At 35.6% G+C, this 21,243-nt stretch overlaps 1 protein-coding gene across 1 annotated transcript in view; it reads right to left on the bottom strand.

The window, feature by feature from the left end:
- Positions 1 to 21,243, bottom strand: part of FOXN2 (forkhead box N2) — a 70,161-nt gene that overhangs the window by 16,514 nt on the left and 32,404 nt on the right. The window contains exons 2-4 of the mRNA XM_012465468.2: positions 16,271 to 16,821; positions 3,310 to 3,410; positions 545 to 609 (exon numbers count right to left, since the gene is read on the bottom strand). Coding sequence (XP_012320891.2) covers positions 545 to 609; positions 3,310 to 3,410; positions 16,271 to 16,807 — 703 coding nt within the window. The 5' untranslated portion in view covers positions 16,808 to 16,821. The remainder of the gene's footprint in view (positions 1 to 544; positions 610 to 3,309; positions 3,411 to 16,270; positions 16,822 to 21,243) is intronic.

Below are 21,243 nucleotides of genomic sequence, written 5' to 3'. Positions count from 1 at the left end.
CTTTTTAGTTAAAAATAAAGACACAAATAAACACATTAACCTGAGCATACATAGGGTCAAGATCATCAACATCACTGTCTTCTGCCTCTACATTTTGTCTTACTGGAAGATCTTTAGGGACAATAACACACATGGGGCTGTCATCTTCTTATAGTAACAATGCTTTCTTCTGGAATACCTCCTAAAGGACCTGTGTGAGGCTCTTTTACAGTTAACTTTTTAAAATTAGTGTAAGGGGCATACTTGAAAATAACAGTAAAAAGTATAGTAATTACATAAACCAGTGACATAGTTATTACCATTATCAAGTATTAATGTATTTATATAACTACATGCTATACTTTTACATGACTAGCAGTGCAGTGAGTCTGCTTGCACCAGCATCACCACAAACCTGAGTAAATGCTTGGTTACAAGCTACCAAGTCACCAAGTATAGACATTTTTCAGCTCCATTATCATCTTAGAGGACCACCATTGTATGCAGTCCATTGTTCACCAAAACATTGTTGTATGGCACATGACTATACTATACGCACACATACCTTTGAGGGTTCGCACCTGGTTCTGCTTGAGTACAGAGCTTAAATAGTGAGGTGATAAAGAACCACTGAAAAACAAAAAAGCAAATATGCTTAAAAAATTTTTATTTTACTTTTTTCCCCTAATTTTGACAGGTTCTCACTCTGTCACCCAGGCTGGAGTGCAGTGGCATGATTTCAGCTCACTTCAGCCTTGACTTACTGGGCTCAGGTGATCCTCCCACCTTAGCATCCTAATAGCTGGTACCACAAGCATGTGCCACCATGTCTGGCTAATTCTTGTATTTTTTTGGTAGAAAAGGAGTTTTATTATGTTAAAAAAAAAAAAAAGGGCGGGGGGGTTTGCCCAAGCTGATCTCAAACTCCTGGGCTCAACTGGTCTGCCCACCTTGGCTTCCTAAAGTGCTAGGATTACAGGGATGAGCCATTCATGCTCAGCTATTTCACTTTTTATAGAACTTAGTCACAAATACAGCTAATCTGTACCATAAAAAACAAACTATTTTTACCTTGTTTTCTCAGTAGTAATACTACTGAGTTTAGAAAGTTTGCCAAAGCAGAAAGAGTATAGGAGCCAAAATTAAATCACAACTATTTGAATGTTCTTAGGCAAAATAATTAATCTCTTAGTTTTTTCATCTGTAAAATAGAAATAATTAAATCTCCCACATAGGCTATTGTGATAATTAAATAAGAATAATGCATTAAAGAGCTGGGCACAGTGGCTCATGCCTGTAATCCCAGCACTTTGGGAGGCTGAGGTGGGCAGATCATGAGGTCAGGAGTTCGAGCCCAGCCTGACCAACATGGTGAAACCCCATCTCTACCAAAAATACAAAAATTAGCCGGGCGTGGTGGCACATGCCTGTAATCCCAGCTACTCAGGAGGCTGAGGCAGGAGAATCGCTTGAGCCCAGGAGACAGAGGTTGCAGTGAGCTGAGATCGTGCCACTGCACTCCAGCCTGGGCAACCGAGTGAGACTCTGTCTTAAAAAAAAAAAAAAAAAGAAAAAAGGAAAAAAAGAATACTGCATTAAAAACGCCTGGAACAATAGATAATATATGATAGTTACTATTTGGTTTTGTATTGGATTCTTAAGTTTGATATAATACTAATATAGGTATTACCACAGAAATAAAAGCATTTACCAGAACACATGGTTAAGGAACACTTGGTAATGACAGCAAACAGGTATCTTCCTGATTTTATAAATAAATATCAAATTAAACTTTCTATATTCATGGAAACACATCAACAGTTCTTTTTTTAATCCAGAAATTAAAACATTTTTGGGAAAAACTACTCTTTGGAATTTATGATGGTATAAAAAAATCTATTTGTTAATTAACTTCAACATTAATTATTAAACATATCAACTCCCAAATGAGGATATAAAATCTGGTAACTTCTTTTCTAGGTTTCATTTCATAAAGATAAACCACTCAGTTATTCTTTTTATAATGATCCATCTAATCTACAAACATGGTAAAGATGCTTAAAATCTCAGTGAGAGAACAGATTACCGATATTTCAACTTTAGTCTTCCCAGCTGTTTACTGTATTCCAGATACAACCACTCCTCTACAAGTTACCTAATAATACTTTAAGAATTCAAATTGGCCACTATATGAAATGTTGATGACTATTGTAGCTGGGAGCTCATTATAACTTTCTCTCCACTTTTTTGCATAGGCTTAAACATTTCCATTTATTACTTTATTAAAAATCTTTTTAAATTTTTCAAAGAATTAGTTAGCAATTATAAACTACCCTTAAAAGTATTTTAACCAAATCTGGGATTTTCAATTCAAATGAAGGTATATAATAAATTGAAGAAGACTCTAAAGTCTTCTTTAGAAAAAGGAAACAAAAACCAGATTTAAGAAGGTCATATTATTTTCAGATTTAACTTAAAATGAGGAAGCTAGAAGACCAATAGGGGTAACTGGGTTTGAAAACAAAGCCAAAGAAAATTATAAGCAAATACAGTACAATTATATTTACCAGAAAAAAATAAAAACAAACTTCAAAGCATTATTTTACTTGCCAAACATTTAAAAATTTTAGACTTGAACATACTTTACAAATATTATAAGTACTAAAAAAAACCATTAATATTGCAGACAATTAAAATAATCTGACCTGTTTGTAACTGAAATCATATTACAACTTTCTTTAGGGCTTACTTATACATATTCAGTACTGACTATATTTCCCAGAATGTACGTTCTCAACTAACCAATTTCCTGTTTTCTAGAAACACAAAGTAGACCTTAAGGAAAACTTCCTTAGGCTTATGTCTTATCCATAAATACTTCTTAAGAAAGAAAAAAATGTGAGCACAGTGGCTCACGCCTGTAATCCCAGCACTTTGGGAAGCAAAGGTGGGAGGATCACTTGAGGTCAAGAATTACAGACCAGCCAGGCCAACATGGTGAAACCCTGTCTGTACTAAAAAGACAAAAATTAGCTGAGAGTGGTGGTGTATGCCTGTAGTCCCAGCTACTAGGGAGGCTGAGGCAGAAGGATCACTTGAACCTGGAAGACAGAGGTTGCAGTGAGCTGAGATCTCGCTACTGTACTCCAGCCCACAGAGTAAGACTCTGTCTCAAAAACAAACAAACAAACCCAAAAAACTAAATAAAACATAAATACTTCTTCATATAATAAAAAAGCAAAACCAAAATACCCTGGACCTTTAAGTTTATTCATCTCACACAATGAAATCCTATAAATCACCACCGACAGTTAAATGGAAGATCCTTACTTCTGTGGAGATGTTGAAGAAAAAGGTTGCTTCTTCAGTGCCTGGATAAGATTGGGTTTATATTCCGGATCAACACACCATAAGGAACCTTTTCCGTTAACCTAGAATAAAATGCACAAGAATTACTAACTAGTAACTTTTATACAGAGACAGTGTCTAAATGCTTTTAACAAATGTGCGGGTGGAGGGGGGGAAATAATCTCTGGTACCTTTTGAGTATGAAACTAAGGTTGAAGTGAGCTTGCTATGTGTGCATTGTAGTGACTAAAAGTCACCCTATGATGTACAAAACTTCCTCTAACTCACAAGATTAGTGAGGTTCAAATGTTATTAGCTTCTGGTTTTCTATTATGCCTTTTCTATTTCAAAAACTCTTTCTTAAAATTTGAAATACCTTTACAACTACATTAACAATTATTTAGATAACAACAAAATTTACTTGTTTTCCATTCTCACACTCTTTTTTGTGTGTATGAAATCTTCTATGATATAAACTATTACGATTGATATTAAGATTTAATGTGGGTCAGGCGCGGTGGCTCACGCCTGTAATCCCAGCACTTTGGGAGGCCGAGGTGGGTGGATCACGAGGTCAAGTGATTGAGACCATCCTGGTCAACATGGTGAAATCCCGTCTTTACTAAAAATACAAAAAATTAGCTGGGCATGGTGGCGCGTGCCTGTAGTCTCAGCTACTCAGGAGGCTGAGGCAGGAGAATTGCCTGAACCCAGGAGGCAGAGGTTGTGGTGAGCCGAGATCGCGCCATTGCACTCCAGCCTGGGTAACAAGAGCGAAACTCCGTCACAAAAAAAAAAAAAAAAACAAAACCAACAGATTTAATGTGATGCTCTCAAGAGTCCTTCCATTTTCCACACTTTTTTTCAAAGTAATACTAGTCTATTACTGAGGCTCTTTTCTCTCCGAATACTGTGTCATAATTTTTATAGCAGAATGACAAAATGAAAGAACACTGCTCTATAGGTTCAAACACTGAGGTCCGGATCATTTCTTAATTGATTGGCTATGTGATATCGGGCAAATCATTTAATTTTTGAGAGTCAGACTTCTCATTTACATTTTACCCTTAAAGTAAAACAACAATGCAGGCCACTTCACTGAATTGTAATGAGATTCAAATAAGTTGATTTGTACGCAAGTGACACATAGCTGCAAAATAGGTGACTATTAAGGGGCCATTCTAAAACTGGCATACATAAGGGTTAAATAATAGTATATTCCTACTCTTTTTTTACTTTCCATAGAGGAGAGAATTTTGAAAAAAAATCAACAAGAACAAAAATAAATTAATTCTGAATAAAAGGCAAAAGTTAGGTGGTAAAAAACAAGGGATACAATAAATTTAGGACAGAATAAAACCTTTTGTCTGTGAAAAGGTACAGCAATTGACTGTAAGGCAGTTTTTTACTATGCTAGTAATGTATATAAATAGAAAAACCACAGATGTCATATCACACTGTCATAAAGAAAGAAATGCACTGGATTATCAGGAGAAATTTTTTTTCTGGTGTTCAGCAGCAAGATATCACATTAACTATACTAAACAAGTATTTGACATTTTCTTCTTTTTTTCAAGAAAGACAAATTTTACAAATGTATTTTTGGACTAAATGATAAAACTTCTTAACTTAGCTATATGTTCGGTCACCTGCCCCAAATGATAAATGTGTTTTGATGACAGGGAAAAAAATGTTAGCACCAGGCCAGGGGCAGTGCCTCAAGTCTGTAATCCTAGCACTTTGGGAAGCTGAGGCAGGCGATTGCTTGTGCTCAGGAGTTCAAGACCAGCGTGAGCAACATAGCAAGACTCTGTCTCTACAAAAATCCAAAAAATACCAGGTGTGGTGGTGCGTGCCTGTAGTCTCAGCTACTCAGGGGGCTGAGGCCGGCCTGGGTGACAGTGAAACCCTGTCTCAAGAAAAAGAAAAAAAGAATTAAAATGTTAGCGCCCACAAAATCTTTTGCCCCAAAGCCAATTCAATCTCATATAGAAAAGAAATGCATGCATTATTTTTCATACACAGACCAAGACAATTATTTTAATAATGCTAGCCATATTCTACCTTGGTATTCCGGAGATTACACTCTGAGAAACTGTTTAGTTTAAGTCTACTTTTCAAATTCTATTGTGAGGGGACTGCAAATTGTTTTGATCACAGTAGAGTTGTTATTTCTTTGAAATAGCAAATTGGAAGAATTGGTATTGAAAACTTGCAGTTTCAGGGCAGTTAAGCATCTTGAGTATGGTCTCAAATAACAGTCTGGTTTATGTTACCATGGCAGCACTTCCTTTCACTGTGTCTGTTCATGAACTATCATGAACAAGAGATAAAACCTCTGTATTTGCTAAACTACATTTTAGAGTCTACAGCAAAAAGAAATTTATTTTAAACTAATTTTCCACTTAAAACCTTTGCTCCTATATTATTGGGCTTAGAGGACAGAATACACATAATAAAAAGTTTTAGAAGCACTGTTCAAAACGAAATTTGCTTGAAACAAAATAGTCTTCTGTGCAATGGAAACAGGAAATAAGCATTCTCTCATTTTACTATTTAGCATTTTTAGAATTCTAAGGCTCCTGAACTTACTTGGTAGAGAACTGCTAAAGGTTTTGAAGAAATTATGAATATACTAAAAGGTGAACTTTAAAAAGACTTAACAGAAGTTGTAAAGACTAGATTGGGAGAAAAGGCAACGTTTATTATTCCTAAAATATTTTTATGTACTTGTCCTGTATATTTTAATTCAGTTGCTCATGTTGTCTAATCCCAAAAAAGAAGGCATAATGGCAAAGCCTAGATAACACTATAAAGTGGTAATGATTTTCAGTGGCTTTTAGAATCTCAGAGTTAAAAATAATTTAACTGATTAAAATTTTACCACACTAAAAAAAAATTTAATTCAATGTTTCCCAGCTAAAATCTCACAGTAATAATGTTTAAGTTGGGCTTTATAAAAAACTAGAAAAGTACATACAAGACTTGGATGTTAACTTTTTTTTTTTTTTGAGACAGTCTTGCTCTGTCACCTAGGCTGGAGTGCAATGGTGCAATCTCAGCTCGCTGCAACCTCGACCTCCCAGGTTCAAGCAATTCTCTTGCTTCAGCCTCAAAAGCAGCTGGGATTACAGGTGCGCACCACCATGCCAGGCTAATTTTTCTATTTTTAGTAGAGACGGGGTTTCACCATGTTGGTCAAGCTGATCTCGAACTCCTGACTCCAAGTAATCTACCCACCTCAGCCTCCCAAAGTGCTGGGATTACAGAAGTGAGCCACCACGCCAGGTCAATATTTTTTATTTTTATTTTTGTTTTTTAAATTTGAAACAGAGTCTTGCTCTGTCACCCAGGCTGGAATGCAGTAGCATGATCTTGGCTCACTGCAACCTCTACCCCTGAGTTCAAGCGATTCTCGTGTCTCAGCCTCCAAGAGTGCTAGAATTACAGGTGTGTACCATTGTGCCCAGACAGATGTTGACATTTAAAACATAAAGCCCAAACCAAAGCAATCTGAACCAAAACAAAAGACAACCATATGTAACTTTAATAGATTTAAAATCCGGAGACAAATAAATACCAAACCAGGATTGTTAGACCTGTCTTTTCAGAGCAGTAAAAATGGTACAGATGATAGGGATAAAAAAAAAGTCTAATCAGCAGCTGTATCAGCTGGCTGAGTATCATTACCACTTTATAGTTTGATCTAGACCTTGCCATTCTGCCTTCTATTGGGATTATCGTCTCTAGATAACAGCCATTCATCAGAAAAGTGTTGTCAAGGTTGTCATATCCAATTCTAACATTTAATGCAACTAAGTATAATTTATTTGACTTCCACAGATTGGAAGGAATATACCGTCATTGTGTCATTGACCCAAGAAAGATTTCATAAATTAAAAAAAAAAAAAATTCACATGCATTCCCAAATTTATTGAATGTATCTCTTTCTGTCTAAATCTCATTTAGGCAAAATAGTCTACTGATTTTTATGAAGATGATTTACAAGTTCCTTCTCTCCCACCCTGACTTGTGGTGATAGCTTGCTAATTTTTGTGACGATATAATAGAATTTCTATATTTATTCTTATTTATTATAAGATGATTTCCCTCTTTTTCTTTATCAAATTCTACCTATACTCTGGACTGCATCCTTGCCCATTCTCTAGCTCTTACCTCCTTAATTCCTTCCTTTCCCTGAACATATAAAACACTCAGGTTAATTACATTAAAAATGTATATATTTAAAAATTATGGACATGACCAATTCCCTTTTGAGCACTACCACAAATCATACCACTGGACATGTAATTTTGTAACTCTTACTAAAAATAATACCAACGTGAATATTTTTATATACATCTTCTTGTGTGCAAGTATGAATGTTACTCTAGGGGAGAAATCAGAATATGATCTGCTAGGTCAAAGGACATGCACCTTTCTAATTCTAATAACTACTGCCAGGGTGCCCTAAACAATAGTCATACTAATATACTTTTGTCAATGATGTGAAACTATCAATATTTACTCATGTTCCCATCTGATTTAATATTATCAAATATTTAAAATTTTTGAATTCTAATAGATAAAATTGCTTTTTTTGTTCTTTTAATTTGTATGTCCCTTATACACATTACTAGTAAGATGAACATCTTTATGTTTATGGCCCATTTGTATTTCCTCTTTCGTGGACTGCCTATTCATATACTTGCCCATTTTTCTATTAGATTCTCATTTTCCTATTGAATTATACGAGTTTCTTCTATATAGTGGTATACTGTTGATTGTAAACATCTCTTCTCAACTCCACATTTAATGACATGATGTTGGTAGCTTGAAATTGGCCACGATGGAAATATTTATAGCATGGAAATCTGCAAAAGCTAAACAGCCCATCCCTAGCCAGTTGTTAAACATTTATCAGCACAGCACTTATTATATATTCTGAATGCTAATCTTTTGGCTGCTACTTTCTCAACAACTTCTTCTTAGCCAATCATTTTCAAGAGTTCTAAAACATTTGACACTGTTGGCCATTCACATTTAAACTTAGCTTCCTTGGCTTCATTACACCACACTTTTCCTAGATTCATCCACTCAGAAGTGATGCTGATCAATTCCAAACTTAGAGCTTTAATCTCACCGCATCACCTCTATTCCTGCCTATATGTCTAAATACCTAGTAGACTTTTATATACCATCATAAGTAAATAAACACAATAGTTCTAAAAGTATAAAAGAATTAAGTGACACAATTCAAGAATAAAATCCAATGATGAACCTTGGAAATTACATATTCAAAATTCCCAACACTAAAAAAAAATTCACACGAACTTCCAACCTCCTCCCTATTTCCAATTCCCCCATTACAAAAAAAATCTGATCTGGGTGCAGTGGTTCATGTCTATAATTCTGGCTGAGGTGGGAGGATTGCTTGAGCCCAAGAGTTCGAGATCAGCCTGGGGAAGATAGTGAGATCCTGCAACTCTACAAAAAAATTAAAATAATAGCTGGTCATGATGGCGTGCACCTGTAGTCCTGGCTACTTAAGGGGATGAGGTGGGAGGACTGCTTGAACCAGGAGGTCAAAGCTACAGTGAGCCACAATCGCGCCACTGCTCTCCAGCCTGGGCAACAGAGCAAGACTCTTTCTCCCTCCCACTGTGGAGCGCTGCCAAAAAAAATCATTTTATTGGAAAATTACCAAGGTAATTTTTAAAAAGCATTTTACTGGCCGGGCATGGTGGCTTACACTTGTAATCCCAGCACTTTGGGAGGCCAAGGCAGGTGGATCTCACTAGTTCAGTAGTGAGGTCAGTAGTTTGAGACCAGCCTGGCCAACATAGTAAAACCCTGTCTCTACTAAAAATAGAAAAAATGAGCAAGGTGTGGTGGCAGGCACCTGTAATCCCAGCTACTCAGGAGGCTGAGGAAGGAGAATCGGTGGAAACTGGGAGGTGGAGGTTGCAGTGAAACAAGATCCAGCCTGGGCAATAGTGTGAGACTCCATCTCGAAAATAATAATAATATTTTCCTGTAAATGTATTTTTTCCTCAGATATTTTATGTACAGAAATCATTTTTATCCAGTAGCATATTCTAAAATAGCCTTTGTAAAAAGAAAGAATAAGAATTTTAATCTAGTGGGAAATTGGATAGGTAGACCACATACTATCATTAGAATTTGGCTAGAAACATAAAGCTAGTATTTCAAGAGAAAACAGATTATAATAGTCCTTAAAATGTAGGTCATTAAAGGCACACAGTTATGTCTAATATTATGAAACACCAGACTTCTCCCATGAACCCATCTAGGAATCTTACACAGTGAACCTATTTATTCATACTACTATGGCTAGGCATGGTGGCTCACACCTGTAATCCAAGCATTTTGGGAGGTCAAGATGGGTGGTTTCACCATGTTGGCTAAGCTGGCCTCAAAACTGCTGACCTCAAACTTGAAATCTGTCTCTACTAAAAATACAAAAAATTAGCCAGGCATAGTGTGGCAGGTGCCTGTAATCCAGCTACTCGGGAGGCTGAGGTAGGAGAATCACTTGAACCTGGGAGATGGAGGTTGTGGTGAGCTGAGATCGTGCCACTGTACTCCAGCCTGGGTGACAGAGTGAGACTCCATCTTAAACAAACAAACAAACAAACACTCCCAAAAGTATATATACATATTACTAAATTTTATACATGTTAATTGAGTATCACTGTGTATTAGGCTTGAGAGTACATGCTAGAGACACAAAAATGAAGAAATAGCTCCTGTCCTCAAGAAAAATGTTCTAGCAAGAGGGCAAATTCCTACACAGTGAATGCTCTGGCTGTTTCTGAACCTCTGATTTGTTAGTCATAATATGATTTCTTCCTTTTAATTTCTTTTATTTTTGATCTATTGGTATAGCTTCTGATCAGCTTGTTTCCCTAGGTCTGATGATTACTGATAATAGCATACAGACTGCAAACTAAATTGTGTTTTTGTTTATGGCTATATAATAGATTAGATGACATAATGGACCTCTCTGCTGAAAACAACTAAAGTTAATAAACATTTTAAAAATATTTTTAATGGCATCGCTGGACTTGCAGGAAACTGAGTAATCTAGAAGATCCAAAAATAAAGTGAAAGCAGGAATTTAAAGATATCTGAAGCTGGCTTTAACCTTACAGGTATCTGCCAAAATATGATGAACTTGACCCTCCATTTTGACATCTTGTAGGACTGGGAGGACAAGAGATAACTCGAGAGCCAGCAAAGACAACAAATGTACACCTAAAAGATTCAGATATTGTAACTGTGATAAGGCAATATGAAATATTTCTCAAAGTTAAAAGATAAGTTTAAATTAATCAAGAAGCAAGATACTAAAAGCAAGGTGATTTGAAAAAGAACCAAAGAGAGCTACTAGAAATAAAAATATATAATTGAACTTAGAAACTCAATAGGTAAGGATAAAAGTATGTTAGACATAATTGAAGATGAAGGAGCCAGAAAATGGAACATACAAAACATACAGTGAAAAGGTTTACTATAATCTAACATGGTTCCTGATAATAGAAAGAATTAGAAAAACAATAGCTAAAACTTTTCAGAAATTTTTGAAAAAAAGAAAAGACATTACTACTAAGGCTAAGCCAATTATACTGACAGGTGATTATTCAAAAACAATGAGTCTAGGAATGTAAACACACAAACTATTCTTCAAGAGCAAGAGTGCAACACAAGTAATTTTTGAACAAAAATTAAGGTGTTTACTATCAAAAGACCCTTACTAAGGAAATTCTCAATGCATAAGAAATAGTCAACGATACTGGTAACTATGAGGGTAAATTTAAATGAAGACTAATGAAAGATGTAATGTATAATGTTAAATGTTAAATGTTAAAAAGACAGTAAATAACATTACCAAAATAAGAGGAAAAATAACAGAATAAAGGGGGGATCAATGTCAAAGATGGCAAAAAGAAAGGAAGGCTAGGGAGATGATTTTCACTGTAGCAATGTTTATAATAAAAAAATTAGAAACCTAAGTGTTCAACCCCTCTCTCTCTTTCTCTCTCTCTCTCTCTCGTGACTATTCCACTAAGGCCTTGACCTCAGAGAGCTCTTATATCCTCCTTAGTGGGAGAAGCAAATCTTTACACAACTGGGATATGTATGTTTTAAAGGTAACAAACAGAATGCTATAGAAACACAAGATGAGTACACAAAAGCAGGAGATGCTTGAGAGGTGACTTGTGAGCTGGGCTTTGAGGGAATGTTACCTCAACTAATAGCGAATTACGAAAATGCAGTGTGGACAGAGGAACTAAGTAAGCAAGGACTATTTATAGTATACTGGCATAGCAAATAGTCTCATGGGGATGGATCATGAAGTAGTGAAGAAAAAAAGCTGCAAAGACAGGCAGAGGCCAAACTGGGGAGGGTCTTGAAAACCATATTAACATGTCAGGCTTTTATTTAGTATGTCATATTACCAAAGGTTACTAGTCACAAAAACTGAAGTAAAAATGAGGCTCAGACCTCAGAGAGTCTACCTTTAACAAGTCACACATCTATCTGGGTCTAGGAATATACCTGAATCCAATCCTTCATGCTGACTTCTCAATTTATATAATAGTTCAGTTTGGTAAGAAGTCAGGGAACACCTGAATGAACTAAAGCCAATGTTATGGTAGAAACTACAAGAAATGGCCAGAATCAAAAAGCAACTTGTAGGTATTTGTAGGTGCTACTAGATACTGTTTTTTCTAGAGTCTAACCTGTGACTTTGATAGGCTTTGTAGACCAAGATCAAGTAATACCACCTATCTCATTTTTCTGGTTAAAAAATAAGGAAGTTCATCATGATAATATCTAAATTCCTTTCAAATTTGACATTCAAATAACTTAGGCATTGCAAAGGGCAGGTACTCAAGATGACTCAGATTTCTAGCTGAGAATCCTAGATAGATCCTTGGAGAAGAGAGAGGAATAAAGTCCAATTTTGGACACACTGAATTTGAGATACCTCCAGATCCAATTTAGTTGCAAATTTAGGTCTGGACTTTAGGAGAAAGATCTAGAAGTCATTAGATTACAGATGACATATGAAGCCATGGGAATGAACGAGATTATTCAAGAAAACACTACATTAACAAAAAAGACAAAATAGTGAACACTAAAGTTTAATTGGCAAGTGGCAGAAGAAAAAGATGGAGAGTCCACGCAGGTAAACAAATAATTAAGCACAGTGTTATTCAAACCAAGGAAAAGATGAATTCCCAGAGCTAATCATATCATATAATGCAATTTTAGGTTGAATAATACAGAAAATTAGCCAGTGGATTTAGACATAAGGAGGACAGTGATTATCAAGTGTTCAAATCCCGTATCTTCACCGAAACTATCTCCATTTGCATGGTACCAGTAACTGTAACATTCCTTTGGCAAATGAATTCAGATACTGTTTAAAATAATATATTGCTCTATCATTCACACTGTCACAAATCAAATACAGGGAATCTCCATCATGTTCCTGGCTTAAAATCTGACTGGTTTGCTCTCAGAACTGAAGTCCAAACAACTTAGCATGATATTCACACTTCTATTCTGGATCACTCTGCTTTTCCACCCTGCTCTCACAGATTCCTCACCCATAGAGAATATGCCTACTGCCCCAAACTTCCTGCAGAATATACTATTGCCCTTTGACATATGTTACCCTTCTAAAACCTGTTTTTTTTTCAAAGCACACTTCAAAGGCAAACATTACCATAAAATTTTCCCACATCTATTAGGTTAGGGGTCCCCAAACCCCAGGCCACAGACCAGTACAGGTCCATGGCCTCGAGCAGGAGGAGAGTGGAGGCTGAGTTGCATTACCGCCTGAGCCCGTCTCCTGTCAGATCAGCCCAGGCATTAGATTCTCATAGGAGCTTGAATCCCTATTGTGAACTGCGCAAGTGAGGGGATCTAGGTTGTACGCTCCTTATGACAATCTAATGCCTGATGTTCTGAGGTGGAACAATTTCATCCCAAAATCATCTCCCATGCCCCCACCCAAGACAGAAAAACTGTCTTCCATAAAACCAGTCCCTAGTGCCAAAAAGTTAGGGACCACTGTACTAGGTAATAATTAATCATCTTCTCTCTGACTGTGCATGTTGCCATTATTACATTTCTTTCTATTTTGTATTATGATTAACTGTTTGCCTCCTTACTTATTAAAACTTAAACTCCTTCATGCCAGGAACCATCTGGGTGACAAAGTGAGACCTTGTTTCAAAATAAAAAAATAAAATAAAGTGTGACAGGGTCCATCCTGTGAGGTGAGATGTAACATACGAACTCTTACCTTTGGCAGAGCACAGAAATGGCAGTTGTAAAAGAATGTAAGAAAAAAAAACCCTGAATTTTAAAACAAATTCTTTTTTTTTTTTTTTTGAGACGGAGTTTCGCTCTCGTTACCCAGGCTGGAGTGCAATGGCGCGATCTCGGCTCACTGCAACCTCCGCCTCCTGGGTTCAGGCAATTCTCCTGCCTCAGCTTCCTGAGTAGCTGGGATTACAGGCACGCGCCACCATGCCCAGCTAATTTTTTTGTATTAGTAGAGACGGGGTTTTACAATGTTGACCAGGATGGTCTCGATCTCTTGACCTCGTGATCCACCCGCCTCGGCCTCCCAAAGTGCTGGGATTACAGGCTTGAGCCACCGCGCCCGGCCTAAAACAAATTCTTAAAGACCAAATGTGAGTTAGCATGACAGCTTAGAATCCCTATCATTCCAGGAAGAAGAGTCTGCATCCACTAGCTAGGTCGTTTTCTACTGGCCTCCATCTTGTGCTCCAGAGGAAGACTGCAGGCAACAGAGAGAGCTATCTTACTTTCTCCCACCCTCAAATATGGCACAAGCAGGAAGATGAAGTTGTAGTAGTAATGCTGAGACAAAAAATCATCTGTTACTCCAGGCCTCACTTTAAACACAAAGTATTGGCAGTCCGTCTTTGTAGGAGTCTGAAGACTGTGGTGTACTGAAGGTAACTACTGCAACCACAAACATCCAAAACTCTTCTCAATTACTAACTAGACTGACCAATACCTGTTCACACTAACAGCCTGACAGAAGTAGAGGCATGCCTTTTTCTGGGTAGAAATATTACTTACCTCAGTCCCTGCTATTCTTTTACAATGTCTGATATTCAATCCAACATTATAAAAGACATACAAAAACAACAGATTAAAACAGTCAACAAAACCAGACCTAGAGATGGACCAGATATCGAGTTTCAATAACTATAATTAATAACTATAATTAATATGTTTATGGATCTAGTGGGGAATTTTAGCAGAGATAAAAACTTTTAAAAGGAAAATAAAAACATTAGAAATGAAAAATATGAAGGAGTCCTTCACTGGGGCTTATCAGCAGAATGAACACAATAAAGAAAAAGGGTGAACCTATAGAAAGATCAATAAAAATTATCCAAACTAAAAGAGAGTGGGAGAATAGCAAATGGTCTAATACATTTTTACTTGGAGTCCTAAAAGTAGGAGTGAGGCAGAAGAAATACCTGAAGAGATAATGAACAAAAATTTCCTAAATTCAATGAAAGACAATCAACCACACATTTAAGAATCACTGAGAAACCAAAGTAAGATAAAAATAAAGAAAAACACAACTAGGCCCATTATAGTCAATCTACTGAAAAGCAGTGATAAAAAGATAAAGAAAAAATACTGAAGATAGTGAGTAAAAAAAGAAACATTATATACAGAGGAACAAAGATAAGAATGACAGCAGACTCCTCACCAGAAACTATGAGAGCCAGAAGACAAATAAATCATCTTTAAAATATAGAGAAGAAAACAAACGTCAGCCTAGAATTCTAAACCCACACCCCACAAAAAAGTTAAAAACAATTATTGCCAGCCAAACTGAAAAATGGGACATTTTAAATCTTTTGTCTCCAGGCAAAAGAAATTGATCCAATAGGGCATCAGATGTCAGGCAACTTTTTCTGTAGTCAGTTAAGTGAAATGGTGTAATATTATTCAAAGGTGGAACAATGAAAAAGATGTATACTGAAAACCGTATAGCAACCACTAAAATAAATAAATAATAAGCCAACAGTAGAGATAAAATTGAAACATTATAAAAAAAAAGCAAACAAACAAGAAAAACACCTTGGCCAGGCACAGGGGCTCACACTTGTAATTCCAACACTTTGGGAGGTCGAGGTGGGTGGATTACTTGAGGTCAGGAGTTCAAAGACCAGCCTGGGCAACATGGCAAAACCTCATCTCTACTAAAAATACAAAAATTAGCTGGGCGTGGTGGCATGCACCTGTAGTCCCAGCTATTGTGGGTACTTAGGCACGAGACTCGCTGAAACTCAGGAGATGGGAGGTTGCAGTAAGCTGAGATTGCACCACTGTACTCCAGACTGGGTGACAGAGCAAGACTGTCTCAAAAGAAAAAAAAACCAAAAAACCAAAAAACCAAAACCAAAACCAAAAAACACCTCAACCCAAAAAAGGCAGGAAAAGTAGGAAAGAAAAATAAATAGCAAGATGATAGATTTAAATCCAACCATATTAATTTCATTAATTTAAATGGTCAATACTTTGATTTTAAGGCAGAGATTATCATATTGAATAAAGAATCAAATACTGATAGTTATAGGAACATTATAGAAACTAGAAACAAAGAACTGAAATAATTAAAAGACTAATCTAGGTACCTATAGTAGATGAAACATAATTCTGCTAAATCTATATCAATATTTAAGAAATTTTAAAACATCTCAAATGAAAACAAATGATGAATATAATTAAGTTCAGCTGAAGTAATCTGACTTGACTACTTTTTGTCTCCCCAGTTTCCAGATATTTTAAGGGCTTCATGTTAACTAATTCCACCACCTCACCAAATAAAGTAATGTTCATAAACACTGACCTTGCAATGGCTTCTTTCCACTTTCTGAAAACATTTATTCAGGGACAGATTATGTCGCACAGAATTCTTCCAGCCTGTTGGTGCAGTAGCAAAATATGGAAAATGGTCCAGAATCCAGGTATAAATTTCTTTGACAGGCAAACATTTATTTGGAGAGTGCTCAATAGCCATATAAATGAGAAGACTAAAGGAGTATGGGGGTTTTGAAGTTGCTGATTTTTTTTCTTGGTTCTGGTAGCAAGGTGGTCCAAAGGATGGCACATCATCTCCCTCTATGTCATACAATGGACTAACAATTGGAAGACCCTCAGTTCCAAGGCTGAAGTTTGTTAGAAGATTAGTATTTTCATGAAGCCAGTTCAAGTTTGTGAGTTCATCATCTGCTGACTCATTGTCCACTAGAGTGGCCTTTGGCCTGGCAGCATCAACAGCTTCAGGCAAGCTTCCCATTTTGTAAATCTGGCTTAATCCTGCAATCTTTTCAGCTCCTGGAGTTTCAGCTGTCTTATCTGGAGTCATTCCAATTACTGGACCCATTTACTCTTATAGTTCTGCAACAAAGGAAACAATTATCGATGCAATATTTAAGATTCTTAAACTCTGGGAAAAAGAAAATACATCTTTAAATATCCCCAAACCAGAGACATTTTACAATCAATTAGCTCACGTAATATTTAAGCATAACATTTGTATAATAAAGATAATAATGATTATAATACAAGGAAAATATATTAGTTGAAACAGCTGTAAATAAAGTACAGCTTTATAGGACCAGGTGTATGGGTGGTAGTAACACAATTAAATAATGTATTTTAAATACTTAGTAAAGTACCTAGCCCATACTAACCACCTAAAAGGTAGTGGCTATTATTATTTAAAATGAACAGACTATTTCTTTGAATTATAAGACCTTTTAATATATGCATGTTAAGGAGCTATGATTTTACTATAATAGTCGTACAAATAGTTCAATCCTGAAAATAATACATTTGAAATATTATTTAAGCAATATTTTAAAATTCAAATCTCAAATGTTTACTATAAAAAGAAACTATTTATACTATTTTTACAGCATATCATACCAAAAAGATAACATTTTTATTTCATTATTTATTTTTAATTGACAAATCATGATTATATATATTTATGGGGTACAATGCATTATTATGATACATGTATATACTGTGAAACAATTAGATCAGGCTAATTAATATATCCATCACCTCACATATCTATTTCTGTTTGTGGTGAGAACATTTAAAATGTACTTTTAGGAATTTTGAAATATACATTATTATTAACTATAGTCACCATGCTATGCAATAGATCACTATAACTTACTCCTCTTGTGTAACCAAAACTTTGTACCTTTGACTAACATCTCCCACTTCCCTACACCCTCCTCTTAGCCTCACCACAAGTATCTAGTTACCAACCATTCTACTCTCTCCTTCTATGAGTCTAACAAGATAACATTTCTTATTCACTAAATTTATTATTAGCTAAATTAAATTCACTATAAGTTTATTTTAAAATTCCAGTACTTTCAAACTCTGCATTGTCTATCATCTCAAGTACTGACATTTCAAGGCAGACATTCTCTTATTAAGGTCTGAACTGTCCCTGCACTTTCAAGGAGAGTGGAAAATAGCTATTACTAAACTGTTCTTTTTTCATTTCTATTTTCTCCAATGATTTTTGTTTTGCATTTTAAACACCCTTCCATTCAAAAACTATCATGAGAGAACAACAGGCCAGAGAGGAAAGCGATAGGCTAATGTGCTATTTAATTAATTTTCCAGGGCTCATAAAAATAACTCATTTCTAAATTCAGTGAAAACCCAGCTATTATCCTATTCAATGCATTTATGCTTGTGTAACTGAAATAATTGGGAGGTACCTCCAGAGTTTTATTTTGCTTAGGACATAGTTGGCAGGTTACTTCAAGAATTCTAAAAACCAGTAAATTAATTTTTATTTTTTTATGTAAGTATATAAAAGACAAAACTGGTTAAGTTTAGATGTAGAACAGTTTATCTGGATTCTGGGAGCTACCACCAGAAATAGTTACCCTCAGAGCACTCCCTCAGAGCACTCCATTAGCAATAGCATTAGATAATACTTTGGGGCTCAGGCACTGTGCTACACAATTTACATATACTATCTCAATTAACTGTCGATTAAACTCTATAAAGTAGGCACTATTATTAACTCAACTTTATTGATGAGGAAAATGAATCAGAATTTAAGCATAAGTGGAACTGTTAGAATTTAAATCCAGGTAGACTGACTCCAGAAACAAAACTCTAACCACAATATGTGCTGGCAACAGTATGTACACAACACCTATGAGTACCAATGACTCAAATCCTATGCATTTTAAATCTTAACAGCATTCTTTCCATATCCAGTTCTTATGTCCCTGTGTACCCATAACTAGAAACATCAAGACATTGTAAAAAGGAAAAGATCAAATGATAACAGATTTGGTTTCTGTTTCAATCTCTTATGAAAACCATACATACATAAACATTCACATATATGAACACACAATATATAAAAGAATTAATATCCTGTACTATGTAAGTGACCAAATTATTCATTTTATCACCAAAGTATCTGTATTCATAGAGACTTTAAAAACATAATGAATCAGAATTGGTTGAATGAAATCTTGCTTCCTAAACAAATACTCTTTAGTGTATCCAGTGTCCAATTAAAGAAGGGAGTGATTAATTTCCAATGTTTCACTTTTGCCTTGTCGCTTAAATCTCCATTTATCTTCCATTACACCTAGAAATTAAAAAGTACTAGGCCGGGCGTGGTGGCTCAAGCCTGTAATCCCAGCACTTTGGGAGGCCGAGGCGGGTGGATCACGAGGTCAAGAGATCGAGACCATCCTGGTCAACATGGTGAAATCCCGTCTCTACTAATACAAAAAATTAGCTGGGCATGGTTGTGCGTGCCTGTAATCCCAGCTACTCAGGAGGCTGAGGCAGGAGAATTGCCTGAACCCAGGAGGTGGAGGTTGCGGTGAGCCAAGATCGCGCCATTGCACTCCAGCCTGGGTAATGAGCGAAACTCCGTCTCAAAAAAAAAAAAAAAAAAAAAAGTACTAAATAGCAGTGGCTAACAATTGCATAGATTTTACTACATTACAGATTCTGTTATAGGCTTTAAAATGCACCATCTCTACTCTGAACTACTACTTAGTTCAATGTATGTCCTTTCTTTGCGACTATGAATTCCATGAGGAGTAAGAGCCTTTTTTTCTTCTTTTTTTTTTTTTTAAGAGATATGGTCTCATTCTGTCACACAGGCTGGAGTACAGTGGTGATATCATGGCTCACTATAACCTCCACCTCCTAGGTTCAAGTGATCCTCCTGCCCCAGTAGCTGGGACCACAAGGGCACACCACCATGCCCAGCTAATTTTCAAATTTTTTATAGAGCCGGAGTCTTGCTATGTTGCCCAGGCTGGTCTCAAACAATTGGCCTCAAGCAATCCTCCTGCCTCAGCTTCCCAAAGTGTTGGGATCACAGGCATGAGCCACTGGGCCTAGCCTGGTCTTTTACTTTCGTATTCCTAATGAATCTTATTAAACTGTTCAGTATGAGTAGACATTCAAGTCATAATTATTTCAGATGGAAATGAACTCATAATACAAATTATATGTCTATTCTGTAAAATGCTGTACCAACTGTCTTTAAGAGTTAATTTATTTTGGAAATGAATCCTTAATGGTAGGAAACATCCTAAATGGTAACAATAAAAAAACTGAAATTCATTGTTAAGAATAAGGAAATGGGAATGAAGTAAGCCATTTCCCTAAGGTTCTAAAGCTAATAAAAAGCAAAGCCAAAATTATAGACCAGGCTAAGTTCAATATTCAAATTTCTGGTCATTAGAGTTATCTTCAATCACTTAAGGAACTTATATTTTTAGCAATACTACTTAAAACAGAAATAGTGAGTTACATTAATGCAACATACTCAAAAATCAGTCTCTTGATAACTATTGACTAAATATTCTCACAAGTAACTAATTTGAATGGTTGCAAGTATGTTATTCCTTTTAATTATGAGTTTACAATAAAATTTCATTAAGATGTAAATAAATAGTATGGCAGCAAATATGCCAAAGAGTTTAAAAACCAAGTATTGACATTGAAAAACTGACATTATCTTAGTAAGGTCTGATGTCATTGTATTTTCAAGAAGGAAAAAAAGCCGTTTCTAAACTATCCTTGTAGAGCACCTTAGAGCACTATCCACTTAGATAAGATCAGGCATGTTCAGGGTAGTAATGCTGTCTGCAGAGTACTATCCACTTAGAACACTAAGTCCACCACACTGGATAAATAGGCAAATGATCTTTTCTCACACATTAAGTAAATACAAATAGCAAACAAATACATAAGTTAAAAAATTATATAAAAACCTTATTTAAAAAATACAAACTAAACAATTTTGGGTAAGAACTTAGGGCCATTTTGGAAAGCTAACTGGAAATGTATATCAAGAACTGTTAAAAATTTCACATTCTTTGACCCAACAATTCCAAATGTATGATTTTTGTGAAATAATCTTATGTAGGCAAAAACATATTCCCTTCCCAGCCCACAATGTATGGAGGGACACACAGATATTCATTCAAGAATTATTAAAGACAATGGAAAACTATAAAAAACTTACATTTCCTATAACAGAGAAATGGTAAACTAAAGTACATCTATTCAATTTAATATTTAGTAGCTGTTAAAAATGACTAACTTAAAGAATGTAAAAAAATTAAAAAGCTTATAAAAACTGGTGAAAAAGTAAAAAATATATACAAAAAAGAAAATGGTGGTTTACATTACTAACGGTAATTTTTGGTTTTTTGTTCCACTTTCCAGTTTTTCTTTAATGTGCTTATTATTTTTATAGTTTAAAATTAAAACAATAAGCTCAAGGGAGAAAACGCTGTACTA

Source organism: Aotus nancymaae, unplaced genomic scaffold, assembly GCF_030222135.1.
Source record: "Aotus nancymaae isolate 86718 unplaced genomic scaffold, 86718_ANA_hifiasm-v0.15.2.pri h1tg000057l, whole genome shotgun sequence".
NCBI lineage: Eukaryota > Metazoa > Chordata > Mammalia > Primates > Aotidae > Aotus > Aotus nancymaae.
The sequence above is the reverse complement of the archived record's forward strand: the minus strand, read 5'-3'. Positions and strand labels throughout refer to the sequence as shown.